The following is a 26,912-nucleotide window of genomic DNA, read 5'->3' as shown; positions in this document are numbered from 1 at the left end:
AATAAGAGTTCTTTGCAGGATGCACAAACTCGAGCAAAATCTGATCACAAATATATACACCCTCAAGCAACCGTACATTGCTTGTATCAAACATGAATATTCCATTGACCATCTATCCAAGACACATGAGTAGAAGACTGACCAAATCAACCAAATCACGATTATTATATTCAAGAGAGACAATTTTGGTCTAACAAGCAAATGAGCATCCTTACCTATGATGCCTGACACCTTGGTTCGCCATAAATCCCAACAGCTTTGAAGAGGGAACTAATGTTACAGAAGATGATCAAGGTACTAGGGCAAGGAAGCGAGTACTTCCAAAAGGGAAGCAGCAAATTGCATCTGGGTTTCCTTGTTGATTGTCAGAAAAAGAGGAACATGTACAAAAAGAGACTTAATGCCATGTTGTTCTGCGAACTGGAGTGAATGATAGTAAACATAGTTGCACACAAATCGGCCAGCATCATCTGATGGTATCACCAAGTATCCCATTTTTGCCAAGGCTTTGGTAATCTCATTCACTGGAAGAGAAGTCTGCATTTAATTAACAAGAGGTTCACATTGTTAGCTACCAAACAGAAAGAATATTTCACCTGTATGCGAAAGGATGATAAGTATAATCCAATCGAAGCCTAGAATTCACGTGCCGAGATATATTATTGCCAAGTCACTTAAACTACTTGACCCTATTCATAAATAGACAGAACCTGCATTAGATATAAAAAAGAGATGATAACTTAATCTAGACTGAACTATGACAAATGTATTCACATACTTTATTTTAGAATGATACTTCTTAAAGGAACTTTGAGGACTCAAGCCTTACTGAAAACTCTCTTTTCTTTTTTGGTCAAGGAACAAAATTATGCTTGATCCATTCAAATTCATATCTAAAGAAACATTATTTTTATTTTTTTTGCAAAAAAAACAAAGAGACCTTATGTAATGCTTAAGCAGAATACGCATTTCCAAGTTATCCTAAATAATTGCTGACTACCATCTGAAAGAAAGCTACCGCTGTTTCAAAGAAAATAATAGTAAGATAAGAATAATGATAAAACAATAGCGTACTCCCCTTTCCAAGGAAATATTTTATGATCTTAAGCTAGAATCTTCATTCCTTAATAATTCATGAGTTTATAGTGATGAAACATTTAAAATGAGCCGTAATAGCCATCATACCTCTCGTGTTCGTGAAATGTCTCCATCTGAAGGGATAATGGGGACTCTCTGCAAGAAAAAATAAGAGCCAAAGTCCGTATCATAACTGGTGAATTCAATGATAAACCAAAGCAAGATATGCATATCTTACCTGAGGTTTCCATCCTAATTCATCTGGACAACGAAAAGTAGCTTCATTGATTGCTTGGTTCTCAATAGCAAACGTTGTTGAACCACTGTTAACTCCAAAATGGATCTGAAGGATAACCAGTTAATAAGCAAAACATGCATGTGTTAAAATTAAATATATGCATTTTTTTTTTAAAAAAAAAAAAAGAAACTAGATGCACAATGTTAATGTGGGAAACATCATTTGCCGATAGCTATTTAGGAACAAATTTTCCAATACATAGACAGTGAGAGATTGCAAACGTTAGTTCTTGATTGAAGTTTCCCAGACAACTGAAATAAATCAGATTATCAAGGAATTGCACAGTAAGATGGTATGCTTGATATGTTTGAAGTTCAGCAGGGCAAATAGTATAAAATGGATAAAGAGTGAGCTTGTTTTTTTCCTAAAATTCATCACATTTTGTGTCTTGGAGTTGGAAAAGGTTATAACTTATAAGTACAGGCACAGGTTGTTCTCATATCTTGATTATGGTGGAGAAAATTTCTCAGGGTTGGCCGAACAGTGAAGTAAACTTTCTGAGTGAAGAAGTTAACATGCCAGTATATCCAAAAATTCAGCAGTTAGTTGCATACAGCAATTACTGAAAGTTCTGAGGCTGTAGGACTAAACTGATGACAGAAATTTAAACCCATAGCACCTTCAAATCTTTTTGGAACACAGTTTATGTCAAGCACATTGGCAGGCTTGAAAACATCATGATGCATTAATGAAGCGAAGTAACAAAAGTGATAAATCTTATGCTGTTTGTAATGTTTTCCCATACAGAAGCAAGCAAACAAGCAATTGGGAGGTGGGTCACTTCCCTTCCAAGTAAAGTGTAAAAAATCACTACTGGGTTCAAATGGTAGCAGCCTACCACCAGCTTTTCATGGTGCATAATAACTGTCAAGGTTCTATACCTAATCCTGTTTATTAGGATACACAGTACACCCAGATAAATTATCATGTTTAGATGCAGACAAAATTTCAAACAAACTTCACAGGAAGCAAAAAAAGAAAAAGCTGTCCAAAGTAAAGAAAAACTAAGGGTAATTATTTTCTTTATACTTCATTGGAAAATACTTATTTGCCCAATATCATCATGATCATAGAAAGCCTTAGATCTTACAGAAATAAGAAAGAAAATAGATAACCGACCAAAATAACTCGCCCAGCATTTGAGGATTCACCGTCGCGGCCCGCTGCAGCTGACTCCAAGATATTATAAAGAGGAGCAAGTGCCCCCTCTCCCGCAACCTCGAGAACATTGCAGCTCCCAAGAACAAGGCCTTTTGGCAATCCTTTCTTCTGCATATACCCCTTCAGATTTCTTACAATTGTTTCTGTTGGGTTCTCTGACACCCCATGAAATTGTTTGAATCCAGTAACATGAATTGTTGTCACTGAAGTCCCTTCTGAACCCATTTATCGATAATATTAACTATGCTTGACAGTGTATTTTTTATTCGCAACTTGGTTATAAATGAAAAAAAATCTGTTCCAGCAAATAAAGGAGGAAATCTTAGTATAGCAGTACAAAAATTGTAGTATAGAAATGATATCAAAGAAAAAAATATCATCTGAGAACAGATTGCATTCTCTCAAGCAATAAAACCAAAATGGAGGAGGAATTGGTACACCAGGCTATCTGAAAGGGTAAAAACATTGTTGCCAAGATTGTAAAAAAGAAGGGTCCCAGGTAAACATATAAGTAAAGTGATGGAAAAATATCATTAGAAGAGAAATTTTTTATAAAAAAAAAAAAATCCATCATATAAGAATTAAGAATTGCTGAAAGTAATACCAATCATAAAATTCAAGATGTCAGAGGACAGGAAGAACAAGCTAAAATAAGTTTCCCTCACAAGAAAAAAAGAAGAAGATAAATTGTTACCAAAGCCACAATATTTTTCCAAGAAAGGGCTCACTAAGACCATAATCAAAATCTGAAATTGAATTAGTATGTAAGCCTGGCTACACAATAACAGAGCCCAAATTAAGGGATGGCCATTTGAAACCCAGGAATTATTATGCATAATTTTTATCATAGGATGAAAACCCAATCCAGAACAAGAATAACTGAAGAGGACCATAGCCAAAAAATTTCCAAATAATCAGAACGATCCACCGCCCACTGGAATGATGAACCAAATTAGTCCAATGAAAGATCCCAATACCCAAAATTCAAGAAAAAGAAGGCATGAAACAGAACAATTAGCAGCAAAACAACATATAAAAGATGAAAGCTCTCACCTTTCACGATTCAGATGACGGGAAAGAGGTTGGGGGGGAGGGGGTTGGCTGTCAAGGAAGTGAATCCTTTTCAAAGAGATTGGCTTGGTGGGATGATGAGGATAGAGCTTAGAACTGATATATACTATGATGACGGAGGAAAGCAATAATATAAAAGGGAAAGAGATAGAGATGGTAGTGGCTGTGGGCCTCTGCTAGAGACCATTGTAATTGTAAAAAATGATTAATGGATCTTAATAATATAGAAAAGTAAAAAGATGAGGAGAACGGTACAAAACATCCTTTGAGTCAAGTGACTGTTTGGATGACTCCTTTGCTTTATTACTTCCTTTATTTCCTTTCTAGATTTTTTTTTTCATTTTTTATATTTTATGCAAGATTTCTTAGCTTAACTTTAATGAGCATTGATGATTTTACTTCTTTTTTTCTTCACAATGGTTTAATTCTCAGAGGTAGGAGAAGGAGAGTTCTTCAAACAATACAACAGCCAATACTTCATACTCCGTATGTAGCCAGCTGGATTGTGACCTATGCGGCTCATCATTTCGATGGTTTTCTCTACAAGAATTACGTGTTTGTTTTATTTTTTTTGTGCCATATTTTTTTTTCTAATTTTGTTAACTGTATTCATACTCGTCGTGTGTGATGCGTTATTGAACCTATAAAAAAAGAAAAATTCTATGCGCCATTGAGTGGGTTAGGTTTCAATGGCACCACAGCTACATATACATATACATATACATATATATATATATATATATATATATATATATATATATATATATATATATATATATATATATATATATATATATATATATATATATATTGTGGGGATGCCAATCTAACCACCTTGTTTGCCCACCTACCTCACATCATGCGCCTACAATTCTACACCACATAGTTATTTGATCTCATCTCTCTAATTAAAAAGCTAACACCTATAAATAAATCCAACAGGCCATCAATAATTACGTGTCAAAACTGGTCTCTATTATGACCACTACAAGTTGATTATTTGACAACCAACGTAGGCACGACCTTTTTTATTATTTTCTATCTGTTGACGTGAACTTCACGTTGTTGGGAGGAATAATGCAACTGCTTTCTGGACTTTGGAGGACATGATTGTACACCACGTAGGTTCCCATCCGATGTGGCATGAGAGGATTGGGACTGGAGATTTCATAAGGCAGTGGCATCAATGCCACGTTGTATGGAATTGAAAAGAGGGAAATATAGCGGTGCGGCGTATATAAAATTTTTCTTTATTTCATGTCATGGATTACAAGGGATTAGAAGGGCGCCAGTTTTTGGACCCATGGATTATGACGATGGAATTGGGCCAAAAGGCTCGTGGTTGCAAGCTTACATTACCGCTCTTTGATCATGATGGAATTGATCGCGACTGAGAGAGAAATATTTGTTCTTTTTAGAAATTTCTGGCCAAAAGCTCGTGCAGCAGGAGATTCAATGATGACATCACAAACAACTTTATTAGGTGCTTTATTAGGGGCGGCTTGCGTAGCTCAAGATGGTTGTATGTAGTTTGAAAAATATCAAGAACTATATCAAATTGCACCAATTTATTTAAACCCATGTCCACATCGGACAATATCATGCTCCATTGGACAAAACACAAAGCTAGCTAGCCTGCATTATTTTAATTACATGTGTTGCACTTGCAAGAAAAACTAATGGAGAATCAAATACGGGACCTAATCTTTCAATAGTAAAAATGACTCCATGAAAATCTTATCTCATACATTAAAGGAGGGTGTAGAGCATTTTTAGTGCTTTCATCTCTACAGGCCCCTTCTTCTCTTCTGGTTTGCCACATCATCGTGTCCATATGTCTCCGCACACGAATCCTCACATACTTCTCCGTTCAAGCTCCGACGTCAGTATCCCCTAATCTACATATGTTATTAGCCAGATTCATTCTGATACCATTTGAAATAATCCAAGACTCACCCAAAATGCTATTCGGAAGGTATTATTTAGATTTTTTCATTCTGTATATATATCTAAGATCTTTTCGGCGAATAACCGATGTGAGACTAAACACACGCTTGTACACAGATTCTCACAAGAAGTTCGTTGCGCTATGAGGTTCGCCAGCCTGCCCATCTGTGTGCTCCATGAACTAAAAAGAAACAAAAAAAAAAAAATGTTAATCCTCCGCCTTCCTTTCAAAGCAGAACTATTTAGATTTAAAAAAATAGTGCATCTAGAAACCCTGCAAGCACATCATCATTAAAAGTCGAAGTATCGTATCGGATCTAAAAACTAAGTACATGAGATCAAAGCAAAACATGCAACTTCGTCTAAAAAAAAGTGGGGGCTCACGAGGTTGGATGAGCAGCACTTAATTCCATTCATACCTTCCTCAGTCAATCAAGTGTACCATAAAGCTATATATCAAACCTCCATTGGAGGAAAGGAGGAAAACCCTTGGGTTGTTATACTCAAGTGACGAGAATAGGGAGCAAAAGTCCAAGTCTCTGTCTTGGCCTCGTAAGTCTCCTGCCTAATAAAGAATGGTCATCAAGCATACTAAACCTATCGCCTTGGCTATTTAACATCATCAGAAAGAGGATTGTGGCCCATACAATTCCCGACATCCTCTCCAAACCCCTCTGGGGGTGTTTGGTAACCCCAACAGAATCACCACGGTGATCTAAATGCTGGGGTGATTCGATTCTCGGTGATCTAAGATCAATGTGTTTAGTAGGCCATGGTCCAGTGATTAAAAATTTCCAGATATCCATGAATAACTTGTTTGGTATGATATGGAGATCCAAGATCACCGACCACATAATACCATAGGATCACTATTCTGGGGTGATCTTGAATTTCCGACCTCAAAGACGGATATCTCATCACCGAGTTGGACGGTAAGTTGAGAAGTGGAGGTGATTTAGGATCACCGCCACGTAGGATCATCGTGGTGTAGCCAAATACGGTGATCTCACCCAGGGGCGGCCCAATGCATTTGGAGGCCTAAGGCGAGCTCATTAAAGGAGGCCTTTTTTTTTAAAAAATGATAAAATTTTTTAATAAGTGTAAAATACTTTAAAAATTTATTTAAAAATAATTTGCGTAGTTTTTTGAAATGCAAAATTACTAATCAAACTTTTGTACTCATTAAAATACTATTTTCAATCGATAATATAGCTAATCCATTTAATTTTTCTTATAAAATAGTTGACCACAAATAAGATTTTATCAACTTTAATTTTGAAAAACTTCTTTCAGCAGAAGCAACTATTACAGGTATTATTAACAATATCCTATAAGCAATGCATGCATTTGGAAAAAAAATTGTTTTTTTATAAAACTTAAAGTATCAATAGGGGTACTAGTTTATGTTTGTAAAACTTTTTTTAAAACTTTTCATTTTGAAAACAGATCAAGACCATCAATATCAGAATATTCACCATGGTTAAAAAAATTTCAAGATTAAGACAACAATTTTTCAAATCCTTTACATTCAAAGATTTTAACTTTCTAAAATTAAACAATTAGGGCGAAGGTGATAGGTTCATAGGTGATAAGGGGAATAGCCCGTAGCCAACTGAAATTGGGCCAAAGGTGAGATCAACTTAATTCACTGGCTTCCAACTCCTAGCAACTTTACCAACTCAACCTATTGGTACCATTTTTTGCAAGCCATTTTGTGTGCGCTGCTTCTTACAAAAGTAACAAAATGTGCCTTTCTTTTTCTTAAACATGTATTAAGATATATTTGTTCTCCCCAGGCCCCCACCCACAGATGCTTGGTGGTGCTCATGGCACCACCTCCGCCCCCCAGTGTTCTATCCTCCTCCTCATTCTCTACCTCCTTAACCACCACCTCATCCACCTCCTTCCCCTCCAATGCTGGTTCCTCCTGTCTCCTCTCCCCAGTCCACACCAAAAACCCCTCCGCCTCCCCACACGAACCCCTCCTCTCCCTCAAAACTTTTATAGTTTTATTCTACATTAAGAATGACATCTCCATCTTATGGCACACCAACCCTTTGCCCACTCCTCAAAGAAACTCCTTTGTCAGACCATTCATGCAAAACCTCAGATTTGCAAAAGAAAAGGTCTAATGCTCAAAAAGATGCAAATGGCCATTAAGTTAATACTACTAGCAGCAAAACTGACCAAAGACAAGACTCTTTTGATCATAAGGACAACATGGAGTATCTAAGTATGATATAAAATGCAATTGAGACAACGCAGCCATAAACAAACACAAAATGCAATTTTTTTAAGGAAAAAAAGTTACGATATTAATTACAAAGGCACAGCAAAGTTATGGAACATATTACTCAGCATCCAGTAATAGCTATAACAGGAAAAGTAATGATAAAAACTACCAAACAGCTATCCCATTACCTTGAAACCATTGCGGCCACAACCCCCGCCCACAGATGCTTGGTGGACCGGTGGTGTTCATGGCGCCAGCTCCGGCCCCCTGCGCTCTGACCTCCTTTTTCTCCACCTCCTTTACGGCTTTACCATCACCTCATCCACCTCGTTCCCCTCCAATGCCGGCTCCTCCGAACTCCCCACCCCATTCTGCCCCAAAAACCCCTCCGACTCCCGCACAAGCCCTTCTCCTCCCTTGACTGACAAGCTCACCAACAAAAACTGGCTCCCATCCACCCTCCCACGCTAGCACACCCCCAGAACGAAGGAATCAAAGAACTAGGAAGATTGAAGAATGAAGAAGCTAGAAGCAAATGAGGTCTAAGGAGGAAAGAGGAATAGCCGTGCTGGGATTTGGGAACTGGGAAGTTGGAATTGGGACAAAGAGGCAAGGAGACGTCAAGGACAAGAGGAATAGCTCGTAGCCGAATGCCATAGGTGATAGGTTCATAGGTTTACGCCTTACCTTACCAGCTTTACAGCCATGGCGTCAATGGCGATGGGATTGGGACAGGCTACAGTTGACAACCATTCTCAGCGATAGGCCGAGGCCTTTTTTGGGGCCGGGGCCTTAGGCGACCGCCTAGGTCGCCTAACGGTCGGGCCGGCCCTGATCTCACCATCTTCACCCATATCACCGTTGATCCTAGGATGATCGTTCCATACCAAATGCCCTCTAAGCTTTCGATTACCTTCCCCTCTATTCTTTTTTTTTTATTTTTTCCTCAGATAGGTCCATGCGGGTGGCTACTGTCAAGAGTCACAGCCTTCCAATCCCACTTTTGATTTTTTTGAAAAGCTAGTAGAGAAAAGGAGAGTATAGATAGTGTGACACGCATCACTCAAGGAGGTGTGACCTTTTTTTTAATAAAAAATATATGAATTTCATAGTGATTTGTCTTCAAGGTGATATTGTGATGTTTTTTTACCAGGTAAAAGAAGACGAAAAATTACTGGTGAGAAGAGTAGACAGTGGCACACACGTTGCTCAAAATGGCTTTTTTTTATATGAAAATTTTTCAATAAATTTCACTTCAGCAATGGTGAAACTATTTTTTTAACCGATAAAAAAATTTGAGCAGCAGATGCAGAATCTTTTTATTTTTGGACAGATTTTTGAAAAAAAAACAAAAGATGAAAAAAATTTAAAACAAAACCACTAAATCTTCAACCTTCCTTTCAAATCAGGATTAATTAGATTTAAAAAAAATGAAATGTAATCCCATCCGAAAAGGATGGGTCACATGTATTAGTAAAGAAATAGAGCGGATCTTGTCTTTCTGGCGTTGATACAAGAGGGATCAGTGATTGAGGATTCGACGGTGAGTGATGGTGGGAAAAGACAAGAGGGGGCAGAGAGAGACGAGCTGATAGTGAGGGATGGTGATTACCCTATCATTCCGGCTTAGATGGAGAAAATGAACTGAAAAATATAGTGAAAATGGTGAAGGAAATTGAGAGGGACTAAGCAAGGCTGCAAATAAGTCCGGTTGACCCATGACCCGACTTGACTCAGATCCTAAAATTGGATCCTAAAATTAGATTCGTTCTATTTTCCGAGTTAGGTTTAGGTTTACTGAATTTAGACTCGACCTGTTCCGCCTCATTTGAAATTTAGGTAATTTTAGATTTTCAATCTTATGATCCAATCTGACCTAACCCGAATCTGTAAAATTGTTTGGGCCTGCAGGCCGCAACCCACAGGAGTGCAAACAAATTCTGAAGCCATGGATGGGTTGATCCGAACGAAACCTAAATTTTTTGGATTGGGTCCGAGTTAACATGAACCCGATCCGACCCAAATGATCCGTTGGGTCAAAAATTGTAACAGTGGCCCGACCCGACCCGACCCTCTATTGGGTTGGATCTGGGTCTAAAATTAGAACCCGAACAAGAAACCATATTGGATAAGGTTACTCATGACTCAACCCGATTCGACCCATTTGCACCCCTAGGAGGAAAGCAGGATGAATATATCAACTGCGATAGTGGTGGAGAAGCCAAAATAGGAGCATGCAGAGCTGGAGGTTGTTGTCGTTGTTCTGTCACAACTCTAGCATGTCGAAGAGCGGCCGAAAAAAAGGTAGGTTGTGCAAATAGCTGAGCAATGGAGGAGAAGGTTGTCGGATCTAGGTGAACGGCGTAGGATCTTCGTGGAAAAAAGGGCTGAATGGCCTATGGTTCCCATTAAAGCCTTCTAGGCCTAGGCCGGAGCTTTCTACAATGAGAATCTCGATGGAGTATGGTAGAGAAGAGGCGGCCATGGCAAATTGGCAAGTGAGGAAAGAGGAAGGTCGGGGTTTTGGCGGAGGAGGAATAATGGAGCGGCCTAGGGCTTTTAGTTTATTTCCTTTTGAGGGAGCGAGACGCTCCTCTACATCTGAGTGGGGCACGCATCGGCCAACGGGCATTGCTCTCCTTTTTTTTTTTTTTTTAATGTTTGCATATAAAAAGAAAAAGCATCTGACAATCATAATTTTTTTTATGCAAGCATACCACATATTTTTTTTACGAGGTTGCTCGCATAAAAAAAAGACTTAGATCTTTTTTATTCTTTTTATGTGGACATCCTCATATTTATTTTTATGCATAAAAAATCAAAAAAATATATATTTAAAAAATCATAAAAATAAATTAAGAAATGTAAGATCAATAACAAAATATAGATAAATAAAAAAAATATAGTATTAATTTAGGGCCTGCATTGCAACATGACTTTCTTGCTAGTTTTCAGCACTCTTTTGCTTGTTTGCTCCATTTTTATTTTATAGAAAAATATTTTCTATCCTATTAAAATAGGTACATAGATTAAGCTCCTTTTACATAGAGAAGGCATTTACTCCTATTAAATCAATAATCAATAATCAAACATCCGGAATGAAAAATCCACATAACTAATAATAATTTTACTACTAAAAATATCTAAAAATAAAAAAATAAATCAAATAGATTAAAAAACTAATGATAATACATAAAAAAAAATATAGTAACATCCCTTCAAATTTGTCGATGTAAAACTGATCCCTCTATCTTTGAAAAGTCTTAAAGTGGTCCTCCAACTTATTTTTTTCGTTACAATCTCATCCTTTCATTCAATTTAATTAAATGGATTTTACTAAAAAACTTCAAAGATTGTCTAAATACCTTTGGCATCTAAAGTGAAAATGGATAATGGGAAGTGGGATATTGTCGAACACTTGGCGGGCGGCATCGAGGAGCCCGCAGCGGGCGAAGGCGGAGGCAAGAACGGTGCAGAGGACGAGGTCCGGCTGGGGGAGGCCGGAGAGGAGGAGGAAGGCGTGAAGGCAACTTGACTGGGACGACGACGGTTTCATCACCAGTTCACCACCGCCGAGCTCGGCCAAACCAAGGCGCAAGCTTGGCCACACCCTCACCGCAAAGGAGCTCGTCGGGGTATCAGCTTCGACGAGTTCTCACAACCCATCACTCCTGCCACCTTCGACAATTCCCAGGCTCGATCCTTTGACCTCTTCCGGTAGGCCTCCATTCCATGACGTCTCCATCATGCTTCCTTTATTTCACTTTTCCTCTCTGTGCATGCATGAAAATGGAGGTTGATTGCCCGGGTTTTGAAACGAGAATTTGAGCGGAATCAGTGAGAATGGGCACTGGAGTTTGATTGCATGGTTTTACAAGTCTATTTCTTATCAAAAGCAGCATGTGGGTGCTTCAGAGTCTTGTATGTCTTGCTCGTGAGGGAAGAAAAATGAGTTAGTTTGTTCTTCTTGTTGTTGATGCTGAGTTCTATCCTATGATAGTTGGTATCAGTATAGTTGGAAAACTAATATCGCACCCTAATAAAGGGTTACCGGTGCACATGTTTAGTTCCACATTGATTATTCGCTGAAAAAAATTTAGATACTTATACAGAAATAAAAAGCTAAAAAATTATCTTTCGATTAGCTTTTCTACATAAAATTTTGAATTGTGACAAATGGTATCATAACAAACTCGACGCACAGCGTTTATAAAATATTAAACATTCTTGCTAATTAAAGTAGAATAAATTGTGCAATCATTTTGAATACAATTGAATTTAAATTTACCGTTTTATTTCATAAGGAGCCTAAGATAGACATTTTGACAGCCGAGTCCAAATGTATTTTGGTCTTGAGAGATGCACCATATTTCTCCTGTCCAAGATGTTCTTAAGCTTGTAGCTCAATGATATACCCTCCGAGCTTATAATTAGAGGGTAAGGTTCGAAACTCCAAAGGTGTTATTCATTTAAAAAAAGAAAACAGAACCTGAGAGATGTTATCCGTCAGGCATTTCAGCCCTCATTTGAGTCTTGTTTGTGTTAGGCTCTATGAGTGGCTTCGGCCTGTTATATATCAGAGATGGAGAGAGAGAGAGAGAGAGAGAGAGAGAGAGAGAGAGAGAGAGAGAGAGAGAGAGAGAGAGAGAGAGAGAGAGAGAGAGAGAGAGAGAGAGAGAGAGAGAGAGAGAGAGAGAGAGAGAGAGAGAGAGAGAGAGAGAGAATAAGTTCAGAAATCAAAATGAATAATGCATCATACAATCTTACATATCAAGAAGGAAAATCTTGAGACTGATCTAGTTTTCCATTGGAGTTACTAAGAATGAAATCCGAGACATTGAGGCTGGTTCTATCCAATTACCAGACATTCAAATGAATATCACTCAATTCAAGGTCTATCCATTCTCGCAATGGCTCAAATTTAACCACTTACATTATGAATCATAATTATAATATTAAATCTTATTATTTCTTTTATTGTAATTTAAATATTTAGATACAAAATTTTATTTCTTTGGATTTCATATTTTGAATAATTACCAAATAGCTATCCAACTTTCCACCACATTTCTAAGCAGAGGTGGCAAAACTCAACCCAAAGCCACTAACCCATATGAACCTATCTGAAATAAACAAGTTCAGGTTGATTGTTCTTTAATTCGGGCAGGAAAAAATCAATCAAAAATAACTATTAGGTTTCACTCCTTAACCTGATGGATCATCTAAGTCGAACTAGCTGGAAATTAATCGGCTCCCAAACCTAAGAACCATGTGGATGATAACTTACTAACTAAATATAATCTGTTTTTGTTTGTTGATTTACCTTTTAGTTATATATATATGATGGATGAATAAAAATTTAAATGGGTTGATGGGTAGGTCAGATTTATGTAAATAAATTGGTGGGGTACGGTCCACATTTTCCAGCTTGATTATTAATGGATCAAGAATGGATTGGGAGTTTTTTTTAATCCAGATTTGCTTCGACCTTACCTATTGCAACAATTGCCACGCTATCTCCAAGGTAATACATGTTTTGATTTTTTGTTTCCCTCTTTCTTTTCTTTTTTTGTTTTTTGTTTCCCTCTTTAACAGCCTTCTTCTTTTCTTTTCTTTTCTTTTCTCTTCTTTTTTTTGGGTCAAAACGGCAAATTATATAGCTCTAAAGTGAGTATATCCTGCCAGATCACGAGAAAGTAAAGAGTACAAAGAGGAGGGAATATCTTCTATAGATGTTCAAAGGAACTCTTTAGAGTGCCGGGCGACGAAGGAGGCGATCTAGTCTGCTGCCCTGTTCGTCTTCCGAAATACGTGTGCTATCTGGAAGCCACCCAGAAGCATCCACTCGGCACCGAGACTCTTCTCGCATATGACAACCCCTCCCAAGCAGCCCGAAGCTCTGCCCCTACAACTGTAAGTCCCGGCGTGCGCTGATCCCCAGCTGCCATCAGCCTGCCTCAGGAGTCTATGATCACAAATCCAACACCTCCAGAAGCACCATCCACCGGCATGCTCCCGTCGAAATTCACTTTGAGAAAATTTTCTTGGCTTTCTCGATCATCCTGTCTCTTCTTCTACATCCATTTTAATCTGGCTCTAGCTCTCTTCCCCATCTCACCGACCACAGGCCACTTGCAGTTGACTACATCGCCACCTCCATCATACCCAAAAACATTGATCCGTTAAGCTTATCGGCTCTAGTTTTTTTAAATCCAAACCCGGTTGTTTTGTGATTATCGGGCCGGATTGTCGTTATTGGATCTCCCCAAGCCCTCTAGTCCGATCACGTGCCGATCACGCGCTTCCCCCCTTCCTCTACTGCAACCCGACCTCTTCACCTCCCCCTCCCCACTCTTCGCTTCGGCCGCCCTCGCCGCCGCCCCGATTCTCGAGGTAATCCCTTTTCTTCTCACTTAGAACTGTGCTTTTTCGATCGTAACAAATTGATTCTTGATCGGATTCCGTTGATATAATCTCACAAAATGAAATCTTGGTCCAAAATCTAGTCTATGACTCGATGTTCTTTGCCTTCTTGATCGAATTCTTGGTATTTTTTCTGAGTGTTCATGATAAATATCTGAATCAAGACATGTATTGATTGGAATTTAGTCACTGTTAGGGTTTTTATAGGTTCTTCGATTATTTAAGGTAGGACTTATGATTGATTGTGATGATTAAATGGCGAATGTTTGATCTCGCAGTGGTTGTTTGCAAGGTTAAGAAGAAAAGGAGATGCCTACGCTGCAGGCAGCATTGCCCCCTGAGATTGCTGATAATGTTATCAGAGTAAGAACTCTGCCTCATTTTTTTTTCCCTCATTCGAGAACTGGAAAAGATTCCTTGATCAGTAGTCTTAAGATTAACTCTTTTTTCTTTCTTGTAGTTGTATCGCGAGTGCCTAAGAAGAGCTCGCTTCATTGGTCATCAGGTTTTTCCTCCCATCTCCTGTTTCTTTTCTTTTCTTGTTTTCAAAGTTTTGGCCTTCTCCCTCTCTTATGATTCATGAAACATGGTTAGGACTAAAAAATTGGTTCCCCGTGATAATGAATAATGGCAACCAAGCATCTAAATTATAAATGTTGTTGTGTAGATTGTGGAGCCGACTGATTTCTTTTGTGTGGGAATTAGGTGGTTGGGAGTGGGGCGTGTACATTGTTATATTCAAGATTCCATCTGCTTTCAGTTCACCAAGTAGTGTTGCATTACAAAGAGTAACTTATATCATATTAACATAAAGTAGTATGTTATTGAGAAGAAAACTTAGGGCTTGATGGTATATTAGTTCTAACGTAATCTGATTGCTTTGCTTGCACTATCTCAATTGGGTCAGCATGTGTTTTACTTTTTCAAACTAGTAAATTGGTACATGCAAATGCACATCTTGAAAGGGAAAAAGAAAACATACCTTATGATAAAAAATGCTTATTATATTTGCATTGAAGTGGGTAGCACTTTTGATTCTGTATTAATATCTGGCCTTAGAAAACAATACCTTTCTATTAAGAATGAAAGGAAGATACCACACTAATTTGAAAAAGATAAATAAAACAAAGGATTTGTGTTAATAAACATGGAAAATTAAAATAGAAAAGAATCAATGGAGAGTTAAAATGTGGGTAGAAGTTAAATCTAAAGGATATATTTTAATTGAAGATCAGACATGTATGTCAATAATAAGTTGAGACTAACGTATGAACTAATTTAATGTGGATCATCAACATGGAGAAGTGAAGAGAGATGAAAGTGCAACCACAAGTATCCAGACTATCCAAAAGTATTATATGTGACCCTCTGCATGATATCATTCTTTTTTTTTTCTAAAAGAATATTGGAATCAAGGTCTGTTGTGTCGAAACCGGGGCCCGAACCAGTTGCTCGGCAGCATGGGTCGGTATGCCCCCATACCATTCTATGCCGGGCCCATTCTGATACAATAGAGGAGGCGGGGGAGAGGGAGAACGAGAGAGAGAAAAAGAGAGAGAGAAGGGAGAGAGAGGGAGGGAGAGAAAAGAAGGGTGGTGGAGGCCAGCGAGCCATGCGGAGGAGGGGCCCCGCTTCTGGGTCCTCTGTTTTGTTCGAAACAGGTAGGAAACAAGGGTCTCGGAGGGGACTCCTTTTTTATTTTGTGATTTTTAAGTGAAGTTGGCAAATCGCGTTGCCAACTTCACTTACAAATCGTGAAATAAAAAAGGGCGAAAAAGGGGACCCGGAGGCGGAGCCCCTCCTCCGCCTCCTCTGCGTGGCTCGCCGGCCTCTGCAGCCCTCCACCAGCCGGCCTCCACCGCTCTCTCTCTTCCTTCCTCTCCCTTTCCCTCCCTCCCTCTCTCTTTTTCTCTCTTTCCTTCTCCCCCTCTGTCAACAGCTTTCATTTCAATTGATAAAACCATCCCGTTCTGTCTCCGGTACGGCTCGGTACGCCTGAAACTGTCCGGTTCGGAATGGTTCCACCGACCATAATTGGAACCATGGATCATGTGGTGATTGCAAGGATATTATCTTCTTGATTAGTTTATAATTTTGGTCTGTTGGGTGAGATGATATGCTAGGTTTCTTGAATAATATTTTGAGAGTGGAGCAGAGAGTTTCTCAGAGAAAAATCAATCCTCATGGAAAGTTTCTTATTAGATTTCTTACAATCTGATATTCTGATTTGGTTCATGCATTATCATTGGTTTTTTTAAACAATGGTTAGGATTAATTTAACAAAATTGATATGTTGTATTTTAAAAACTAAACCATCGAGTCTAATATTGATAAAAAAAATTCTGCTTTGAGTACAGTCCATATTAAATTAGGAGACTAATTTTGCGACTTCAGTAGTCAAAATTAACTCAAATCAAAGGTTGTAATAAGTTGTGTTTTAAAAAGTGACCCTTTGAGTACCTTACTAATAATTTTTTTTTTTTTGCTGCGAGTAGAGTACATATTAAATTAGGTGACTAATTTTGGGACTTCAGTGGCTGAGATTAACTCAAGAAAAATAAAAGACTGTGTTTTCCTCTGAACAGAAATTATTGGCACTTTTATATGTGATATAGTTATTATGCTTTGTTGTTATAAGTTAATAAAGGCTTCCTACTTCAAGCTTATAGAAATCATAGGTCAGATGGGCATTAGTTAAAGAAACTACCAGTAGGGCTGCAAATGATCCAGCTGCTCATGTGCAGCTTGGGCTCACCTTAACATCAACTTGGTTCAAGCTCAGTTGAGTCAGAAATGAGTGGAGCTAGAACAGATTTCAAAGCTTTGCTCGACTAAAACTTGGCCTAGAGATTAGCGGGGGCCGAGCTTGAACAGGTTTTCTTGAGCTCAATACGAGTTCGATCCAAGCTCGAGCAGCTTATTTATTTTCCAAGTTGAGCCCAAGCAGCCTGCTACTTGGCTCCGCTCAGCTCATTTGCACTCCTAGCTACTAGATTGTTGCTTTGGATGGAATATAGCAGCAATGTGTATGGCACCTGATAAAGTTTGACAACCACTTCTTGATGTTTGGTTAATAATAAACATTTTATGATGTTGAATTATCCTTAGGGTATTTAGATACTTGTGTCATTCACAAACAAACAAGGATGCAAAATAGTGGCACAAAAGGTCCTTCCCTTACTAAGAACAGCGAGATTTTACAAGTGTATACTTTATTGTGGTGTATTTTCACATAACTATTTGTTAATTAAACACCAAGCTTATATTTCCATGAGTACTTATTGTTCGAGATGTTGATGGAAACGATTTTGGGCACCATATTATTTTGAAAATGGTAGCATGTAGTCACATAAATCATCTCATTCACTTCCTTTATCAGAGCTACCTGCACCATCGTAGTTAGCTTCGCTTGTTCTATCTATTCCCATTAGAGAGAAATTCATTCGGTTGAGTGATATTAATGATATGAGATATTTCATACTTCTATCATGAAATCCCTATGCAGTCAGAATAGCATCATTACCTGCCAAATTACATTATCAGGTAATTAGAGATGAATGGGATTTACATGAATTTTGATTGTGGTTCAAGAAATATAGACCTAACAAAGTTAGAATTTACCAAAAAATACATAACTATTAAAGATTCAGAAATTGACCATGACATTGAAGGATTCAAAAGGATGAGGTAACTTGCTAATGAGTATACCTTGTGTTCAGACATGTGTCAACAGATACACCACTGCCTGCAATTAATTGCATGGACTAGCACATGAAAACTTGGTAAAGACTACTGAATTCATTCGAAACAAGAACTGTTTATGAAGTTCATCTTTCTGTCAAAGAGGATTGGAGGGAACTTTTGGCATAGGTATGTTCTCGAGGAGATATAGTTTTATGGATCAATGGACACATTTTTTGAAGCTGGATTTTTATGCTTTTGAAATGCCACATCAGAAGCCCATTTGTAGCTACTGCTATAGCTGTGTCAGAACAGTTTGTTTTGAAGCATCATTCTTGAATAGTATTGCATGGTTATCAGTTGCCATTGCATACATGTTGGATATTGAAATAGTTTTTTTTTCTTTTTTTTGGGTTAAATGTATGTGTTTAGTCCTACATCGGTTATTCGCCGAGGAGATCTTGGGTACTTATACAGAAATAAAGAACCCAAAAAATACCTTCCGGATAGCCTTTTTGGGTGAGGTCCTAAGTTGTTACAAATGGTATCAGAGCAAACTCGGCCCATAGCCTATGTGGACTAAGAGACACTGCAATACAAGTTCGTGAAGGCTGATCACGAGCCGATCGTGGTGCTTGTGATTAGATTTAAATGCATTTAAATTCTTAGCCTGACAAGAACGTCAGGACTTGAACGGGCGAAATGTATGAGGACCCGTGCAGGCGTGTGTTTAGTCCCACATCGATTATTCGCCAAGAAAATCTTGGATACTTATACAGAAATAAGGAACCCAAAAAAAATATCTTTCGGCTAGCCTTTTTGGGTGAGGTCCTAGGTTGTTACAACATGGGTGGATAAAGGGTATAGATAGCTATTAAAGCTCTTAGTTTCCAACTTTTGTTAATATCAGTCAGTTTGTAACACATAATTGCTAGTGGGTTCATTTAACAACTAAATACATGTAGTTTATAATAGCTAATTCTGTGTTCTGACTGCAGTGAACTTTTTTTCCTAATACCATTTCCTGCAACCAGCCAAACAACAAATACCAGAGAGAACCTAAGAGAAAGTCTCACCAGGATTCCCTGCAGCATTTTTCAATTCCCACAATTTTTTGTAATACTACAGTAATTGCCTATACATCCAAACTGGATAATTGTAGTTTAATCTTCATAGGAAAATCTTATTCTTATAGGACAATACAGGAGAGCAGTAGACTTAAGTAACTCATTATCTGATGGATTGTCAATTGATTGAGTATTGAAACAAATTGTTGCTTTAGTTGTATACGGTGTAATTAGCAACCTTTATCCTATCTATAGGCTGCTACAAATGAGTTGGCTTGGGTTTGGAAAAATAGTTACATATAAATCTACAAATGGAAATCAAAAAGGCACATTCAGCCATCTCAGAAGTTATTTTTCCTATTCTTCAGTTCTTGTAAATTCTGCTTTATTCCTATCTGAGGTTGCATCCTCTGAAACAATTAGGATTTTTTAATAATTTCCTAGTGCTTGCCATTACCTCCTTCTGATATCTTGCTTCTTGCCTCTCTTTTTTCAACTATTTAAGTTATGAGTAAGGTTCCCTCCTCACTCCTCAGACTAGGTGTTGCATATGAGACATGCTTCTGAATTCATCATTTATCCACTTATAATTTTTTCCCCATGCATTCTCTAATAATGTTTTAGGCAGCCTGCTCATGTATTTTTCATATTGTATGCCAAAAATAATTCCAGACTAAATGTTCAGGTATAATTATGGCTTGTTAATGTGAGAGTAGTGGACTTTTCTTGGGATAGTGCTGGCAATAATTCGGTGAAAACAAACTGAGGGAGAAGTGATTAGAACTATTATGTGATAGTCTTACATCGGATAGGTTAAGGACTCTAGTAGTGCTTATATACTAGCTTAAGCTTTCTGGTTGGATTTTAACATGCTACCAGAGCCCACGACCCCGCTTGCCTACTGATGCCTCCGCATTCCCACTTACTAATTTTGCCCCTCTTCGAGCTCCATCCCCAGGGCTCAACATGTGAGAGGGGGTGTTGAGAACTGGTCCCACATCAGATAGGTTAAGGACTCTAGTGGTTAGGGGTGGCAAAATATGACCCGACCCGCCAACCCGATCCGTGTTCGACCCGCCATAAACAGGTTTGGATTTGGCCTAAACAGGTTTGGGTCGTAAACAGGTCGACCCGTTTAACCTGTTTATTAATTGGGTCGGATACAGGTTTTAGATGTCTGACCCGTTTAAACCGTTTAATCCGTTTAACTGTTGGGCAGGTTAAACAGGTCTAAACAGGTTAAACGGGTTAAACAGGTCTAAACAGGTTAAACGGGTCTAAACAGGTTAAACGGGTCTAAACAGGTCTAAACAAGTCGGGTTGGGCAGGTTAAACAGGTTGGGTTGGGCAGGTTAAACAGGTCTAAACAGGTTAAACGGGTCAGGTTGGGCAAACAGGTTAAACAGGTCGGGTCGGGTTGGGTAAACAGGTTACCTGTTTATTAAACAGGTTAAACGGGTCGGGTTACCTGTTTAATAAACAGGTCAGGTTCAGGTTGTAATTTCTGACCTGTTTAATAAACAGGTCGGGTTTAGGTTTATGATTTTCTGACCCGACCTGCATGTGACCCGACCCGTTTATGACCCGACCCGACCCGTTTATGACCCGACCCGACCCGATTGCCACCCCTACTAGTGGTGCTTATATATTCATGGGCGTATCGACCTCCTAGCTTAAGCTTTTGGGTTGGACTTTGACAAGGCCCTGCCATATCTTTTTACTTTCCATTTAGCTTATGTCTAAAGTGCAATCAAAATCTGAAGCCTAATCTGTCAAGTAGCCCTCCTTTGTGGTCTTTGTGGAATATTGCTTGACAAAGTGTTTGTAAGCCATAATCAGCACAAACATAGAATGCTTGGGTGAGCATATCATGCTTGGAAAGGCTTGAGTACGAGGTCCAGGAGTCGGATTGAGATGCAGAAAAGATAAATGATTTAACCTATTGTTGTCCCTTATGCAATAAGATATGGAAGTTCTAGACTGTGTTTTCTCTAAAAGTGTCCACTTTTTTAGTTTGCTGTGATAGTAATGTAATCTCATGCTTGGAGTAATGCCTAAACTAGTGATTTTATTCTCCTGCGTTTATGGTGGCCAATGTATGACAAGCAAGAAATAAAATAAACTTTTATGCTTAAAGATTCATAAAGTGCAGCTCTTCAAAAGGATAACTGTTGAAGTCCAATTGTTTGAGTGGATTGTTCTATACTATAATAGCTAGTTGACTGGTATGAAATTCTTAAAATGGAGGTTACCTGCCATATTATGAAGTTTCTTTAAGCCTGACCATTTTCAAGATGACTGATAGTGACTCGAAGAAAAAAAATTATTAGATGGTTAAGTTGGATAAAAGGAATTTGGTCCATCTGTCTAAGTGAGCCAATCATTAAGAGAGAAGATCATTCTACCAACTTGTCAACTACCTTTCATTTCTTTTTACTATGAAGGAATCAAAGGAAAAACTCTTGATTAAAAGAAAATTAATTTAAGATAGGCAAGGAGGTAATTGTACCATAAAAACCATTGCCAAAATCAAGGTTTATGTTTATATTACTGTATTGCATAGTAAAGTTCTATTGTTTACTATGTTTAGACTTAAAAGTTAGACATGCATTTGATTTCAAGTATTGGACAGTTCAGCTAGACTTTTTTTGATAAAAGGGAACCCAAACCTCAGCAAAATCTGAATCTAGGGAATTTACCACCAAGCTAGTTAGCCATAAGTAAATAGAGGAAATGTGATGGATAGTTGGAAGAAGCAGCAAAATTCTGATAACCAATGTAGGCAGCATGGGCCGAGTAGTCAGCTAGTTGAGTCTCTTCTCTGAACACATAGGATACGTGGAGACAAGGTCCGCAAAACCGGTACCGGAACCTGTATCGGTCCATGCCCGATACAGTTCGTTGATCGGTATAGTTTGGACCGGCACGCCCATTTTTTTAAATTTTCAAGAATATTTAATTGGTAATCACTCTTTTTAAACTTTTTCAATGATTTTAAGTCTAATTTGATGTTTTCTTGATTTGTTTTTTTTGTTTTTTGATGTTTCTATGATTCCGGTTTAACCTAAATGATATATCTTATTGCTTTAAAATTATACAAATCATAAAATGAACAACATAAAATATTCTCAAATCAAGTAGTGACGTAAAAATTTAAAAAATAATACAATCAATTACATACATTTAAAGTCCAACATACATACCGATATCTAAATCCTTCTGATTAGCCTGAATCGGTGTTATTTTTGGAGTATTTAGAAAGGGAAAGTAGCAGAAACGCTTTCAAATGCGGTTAGGAAGTCCACACATATCCAACGGCCACCTGATGGCAATCATTCAAGGAGGAACAATGTCAACCCAATTTGAAACTGGGTTGACTCGGTGTGAACCAGCCTGTTTGCACCGAGTCTACACCGAACCAACCACTTACCGGCCGGTTCGGTCGGACTTCTGGCTGGTACGAGGCCAGAACCGAAAATATTAGTCGAACCGACCCGGTTTTGCACCGGGTCGGCTTGGCAGTGCCCGAACCAAGTGGTTTGGCTCAGTTCGGCCGACATTGCATGGAGGGAATGCATAGATCTCTATAGCCTCATTATATCTTGAAGGAGAGGATTATCATGAGAGGAAGAAGTGGCATTCTTAATCCAAGCAATCACAATGGACGAATCTCCATCAAACCAAACATCACAATCATTGCAGGAGAAGACAGCTTGACAAAGTCCTTCCCTTGCAGCTCTCAATTGAGCTTTGGGCACATTGCATGAGGATAAATGAACAGCTCCTGCATAAATTAGTTGATCCTCATTATCGCAAAGATTGTACCCAGCTCCAGCAGAGTGATTGTTTTTCAGACCATCAAAATTCACTTTGATAACAACACCAGGTGGTGGGTATTGCCAAGAAACTAAACATGGCGAAGAAGATTAGAGGCTCAAAGAGACAAAATGTCCTAGTTTTCCTAGTGTGGCATTTGTGTTGACAGTGTCAATTAGAAAAGCTACCTGTCATCACAAAAGATTGGTGCATCACCCATAACAAGGAGATTGCTATTCATAGGTGGAAGGTGATATCCAACTTCCAGAGTCCAACAACTACTTTAAGACCTGGGCACATGTTTTGTAGCAGTTGGATGCATGAGACTTGCAGTAAGCTGCCTATGTGAAAAGATATATTTGATCACTTGGAATAGTTTTTTCAACTGCCCCAAATTCGGTACTGAGTACCGTGCTGATTAGATATGGGTGCGGTATGGTACCGAACCGAGCCAGCCGTACTAGCACTCGGTGAGCATATGTGTACCAGTTCGCTACTACTTTATTTTTTTTTCATTTTTTTTATTTTGAAGATTATTTTGAGGTTTGCTGATCTTGAGTTATGATTTAAGGATGTTTTAATGTTGTTTGATTTCATATTGATCTCAAGAGAGCGTATGATTGCTCAATAGATGCAATTGTAATCATCAAACAACTATTTTAGCTCGGTAGGTAGATATATATTATTTTATGCTCTAGTTTTCATCATCTACATCTTTCTTTCAATCGTTACCTTCTTTTTGAACTCTTGCTTTTGATTTTTATTATTCTTCTCTTACTTTTAACTCTATTGGTTTTGCCTTCAGTTTATAGATTTACATAGGCTATATTATCCTGATATATAGGTAGACATGACACCTAAAATTCTCGTTATGGTCTTGTTCATAGGCTTATGGATGCACCTCTCTATATCTCTATCTAATTGTTGCTGCCTGATTTACAATCAGTATCTACTAGAAAAGCATTGGTCTTTTTCTAATTTGCTTTTATATTGTGTTTAGTGCACGAGTTAGGGGTCATATTTTATATATGCACTCCAAGTTACAAAATATCTAAAAAATTAATTTCAATTCGAATTTTAATGTAAAACCCTTCTAGGATTACTACAAAATTTTGGCATAATATCTGTTGATTTTACCACTTTTTGGCCTATATTAGGCATAAAAATGGGAAAAAAAGAGAAGAATGAAAAGAAAATACCTGATTTGTCTTGGCTTGAGGCTGAAAATCTGCAGTTCTTCCTTTTTCCTGAATTTTCTCCACAAAATCCACTTTCTTTTTGAAGGACAAAAAAGGAGAAGGCCACAAGATGCATTCTCCTCTATTATTAGGGTCGGTAAGGGGACAAATTGCCCGAACCGCTCCAAACCATTTTGCTCGGTTCATGCTAGTTCGGGCCCCTTACTGACCCGACTTTCCTTTTCGACCCAATACTGCACTAATTCAGGTCAGTTTGGCATATCTTTTTGCTCGGTTCTGCTTGATTCATGCCAATTGGGCTTCTTACTGAACTGACCTGCATGTTCGACCCAATACTGCAAGGTTTTTAAATCACTTAGAATGGGCTTGTCCCAGTTTTCCCATAGAATGGGATGTGCCACCATGTGGCCTTGCCTGTTTCTCCTGTCCAGGGTTGTAGATCCATATTTAGTCATACCCATGCGGGATCTTTATCTGGCATGCATTTGTCTCTTTATGTCGGAATTTAGAATGCGACTTAAGCAGTGCTAGATTTGTTGCATTATCAATATTGGCTCAAATGCTCTTGGGGTCTACCTAACTTCACAACATTAAATCCTCGTAGTCTGATCTCCTCTAGTTTTTCCTCCACGCCTCTCCAAACTTTTTCATAGTAAAAATTGAGACAGAATCAAATAAGGAATTAAAGAGGTTGTATTGGTTGATGCCAGCGCAGAAAGTTTTATAGGAAAGCGATGTCCTTGGACTGTTGGACATATGAATGAGCTCCCTTGCCTCCACCACAGAAGCAATTGAGATTCAGTTGCCCTTTTCTACACTCTTCTCCACGTTGTTTGTTCTCCACTCCTTTGTGGTTGTTCTGCAGTTCAAACTGATCCCTGATTTTAGGTAGGATGAGATGGGTTTACTCACCAGACTTAAGCTTGTTTGGATTTAAATATTTAGCACCCGTTTTCTTAATGTCCTACTATTCTAAGTGTTGCAGATGGTCATCATATAATAATGTTTTTTTTTTTTTTTTGCAGCAACACAACACTGAGCTTGTCGTTGGCATGGTGAGGCAGCAATTCAAGAAACACATGCATGAAACTGACCCTGAGAAGATACAGAAATTAAAGGATGAGTAAGTTGCTGCAGAACATCACTATTCCTTTTCCTAATTTTATTCTTTGCCACTGAAATTTGTGATACATTCTTTGTAGCGCTGCTAGAGGCCTTATCAATCACATCCTTTACGAGTCCGAGAAGATGACAGGCCGCAAGTTTTCTGGATCTAAATGATTGGCTAAAAAATTTGGCATGTTTCTTTATTAATCTCTGGGTGGGAATAGAGGTGCTTGGTCATAAATTTAATGTATCTTAAATGTTAAGTTCATATTCCAGTCTGAATAATGTAATTTTAAAGTGATAAACTTGCAAGAGTTAACAACTATGATAACTCAATTTGACTTGAATTTTGGTCAGTTCAGGTATGAAAGTACAACTTTATTCTTTGTGCCTGTCAGTTCAAGGTACTTTACTAAATCTGCAATTTCTTAAGGGAAATTTATTTTCCTTGCTCTGTTTCCACATCATTTTATGATCAGGCCTGTAGAGCAAAAAGATTTACTTCTCGGTCCTTTGCTCTATTGCTGCGTATCTTTTAGTCTCTGGCCTACTTCCAAGATAAGGTACAAATGGAAATATGGTATAACTATTTATGAAACTGGTACTCTGTGTAACAGACATTAGATCAACTTGTAAGTGGGAGATTAAAATAAAGCCATGAAATAGTAGGTTCATCCAGTGTCTGTTCTCTCATACTGCCTTTGAAACTGCAAGAGTTAGCCCTGTTATGATCCTGGAGGCTTGGTCCTCCAAAATCCTGAACTCCTTTCATTTATGGGAAGGATTTGAACAATTCATTGAGAGTCAAAATGTATGCATTCTCTTCGACCAATGGATACCAGAGTGTTGATTTCTTTCTCTTTTTTTTTGTTAATCAGATCCTTACTGCAAGTGTGGTTACCAAAACATTGTGATCTCACTGCTGACATATAAACCAAAGCCTCGAGGATTCTGGGCAGACCTCTTTCCCTTCGATTCTATGCAACTCCATGTCAATCCAAAATCTCCCAATTCTAGGCCTTGATTGTACCCAAGTCCATTGACCTTCCTCCCAGCGCAACCACAAGCTGCAAGAGTTATGTCTGCTGAAAATCGTCAGTGGCCTTGGTCTGCCTAATGGTGTAAACTGATTTCCACTAAATAAATTCTAAAAACAATTACCACAAAGCACTCCAAGGGCTTAAATCCCACTGAAGCTCATTGCCATATTTTTCTCTGCAACCTCTCTGAAATTGGTGAACACTAATTACCTTAATGACTCTGTGTAAGGTACATAATAACTAAACAGGATTTGTTTTTCAGAGATCGCCATTCAATAGAACCTGTCGGATATTCAAATTTCCACCTAATCCATATCTGTAAGCCCTAAATCTGCTTTGCGAGACCTGCACCACATTTAATTTTTGGTATTAGATTTTAGTATCTTTTTTTTAATGTTTTGGAGTTGGTATCTACTGGAAGTGGACTTTTAGTTCGTTATTCTGTATCAATATTGGCATCGTATTTCTCCAAGACCCCTTCATGCGTCATAATGGCTTTGTTGTTTCTCTTCATGTTATGAGTTTCTTAATGTTCTCAGTATTAGCTTTCTTTTGGTGCTCTTTTTGAATAAAGTCAACCCAAAGTAGCACGCAGTATGCATTTAATGAAGGCACTCAAGTATTCAACACTAGTATCTCTTGATGAAAAGATTTTTTTTTTTTCAACTTGAAATACCCAAAACTAGAAAAATTATGACACACCTGAAAGATCATAATTTAACAGAGAGGCAACCAAACAAAGAAGAATGCTAAAGAGTCAGGAACAGTACTCTGCACTCATTGCTGGATTGC

At 38.2% G+C, this 26,912-nt stretch overlaps 2 protein-coding genes across 3 annotated transcripts; one reads left to right on the top strand and one right to left on the bottom strand.

Moving 5' to 3' along the window:
- Positions 1-53: 53 nt before the first annotated feature.
- LOC120105525 (pyrrolidone-carboxylate peptidase-like) lies at positions 54-3,728 on the bottom strand. The gene is made up of 5 exons (XM_039118089.1): positions 3,590-3,728; positions 2,495-2,831; positions 1,316-1,420; positions 1,186-1,233; positions 54-537 (listed from the first exon to the last, which is right to left on the bottom strand). The coding sequence occupies exons 2-5, from the start codon at positions 2,759-2,761 to the stop codon at positions 298-300; spliced, it is 660 nt and encodes a 219-aa protein (XP_038974017.1). The 5' UTR covers positions 2,762-2,831; positions 3,590-3,728; the 3' UTR covers positions 54-297.
- Positions 3,729-14,069: 10,341 nt separating this feature from the next.
- Positions 14,070-25,477, top strand: LOC120103763. 2 transcript variants are annotated; one of them, XM_039118087.1, is made up of 5 exons: positions 14,070-14,180; positions 14,489-14,573; positions 14,671-14,715; positions 24,999-25,096; positions 25,176-25,477. In XM_039118087.1, exons 2-5 carry the CDS (start codon positions 14,520-14,522, stop codon positions 25,252-25,254), a joined length of 276 nt encoding a protein of 91 aa, XP_038974015.1. In that variant the 5' UTR covers positions 14,070-14,180; positions 14,489-14,519; the 3' UTR covers positions 25,255-25,477. The 2 variants fall into 2 exon arrangements, with proteins under 2 accessions (XP_038974015.1, XP_038974016.1); XM_039118088.1 differs by having other exon boundaries at positions 14,076-14,180; positions 14,503-14,573.
- Positions 25,478-26,912: the final 1,435 nt, after the last annotated feature.

This window comes from Phoenix dactylifera, unplaced genomic scaffold (genome assembly GCF_009389715.1).
Source record: "Phoenix dactylifera cultivar Barhee BC4 unplaced genomic scaffold, palm_55x_up_171113_PBpolish2nd_filt_p 000305F, whole genome shotgun sequence".
NCBI lineage: Eukaryota > Viridiplantae > Streptophyta > Magnoliopsida > Arecales > Arecaceae > Phoenix > Phoenix dactylifera.
This window is presented reverse-complemented; position numbering and strand designations above follow the sequence as displayed.

Excerpts from the sequence above, each read along its gene's own strand:
- LOC120105525 (XM_039118089.1), bottom strand. The coding sequence starts at position 2,761 with ATGGGTTCAGAAGGGACTTCAGTGACAACAATTCATGTTACTGGATTC. Across the intron at positions 1,421-2,494 it reads ATGCTGGGCGAGTTATTTTG|ATCCATTTTGGAGTTAACAG; the intron begins GTCGGTTATCTA and ends GTTATCCTTCAG. Across the intron at positions 1,234-1,315 it reads AATTAGGATGGAAACCTCAG|AGAGTCCCCATTATCCCTTC; the intron begins GTAAGATATGCA and ends TTTTTCTTGCAG.
- LOC120103763 (XM_039118087.1), top strand. The coding sequence starts at position 14,520 with ATGCCTACGCTGCAGGCAGCATTGCCCCCTGAGATTGCTGATAATGTT. Across the intron at positions 14,574-14,670 it reads TTGCTGATAATGTTATCAGA|TTGTATCGCGAGTGCCTAAG; the intron begins GTAAGAACTCTG and ends TCTTTCTTGTAG. Across the intron at positions 25,097-25,175 it reads ATACAGAAATTAAAGGATGA|CGCTGCTAGAGGCCTTATCA; the intron begins GTAAGTTGCTGC and ends CATTCTTTGTAG.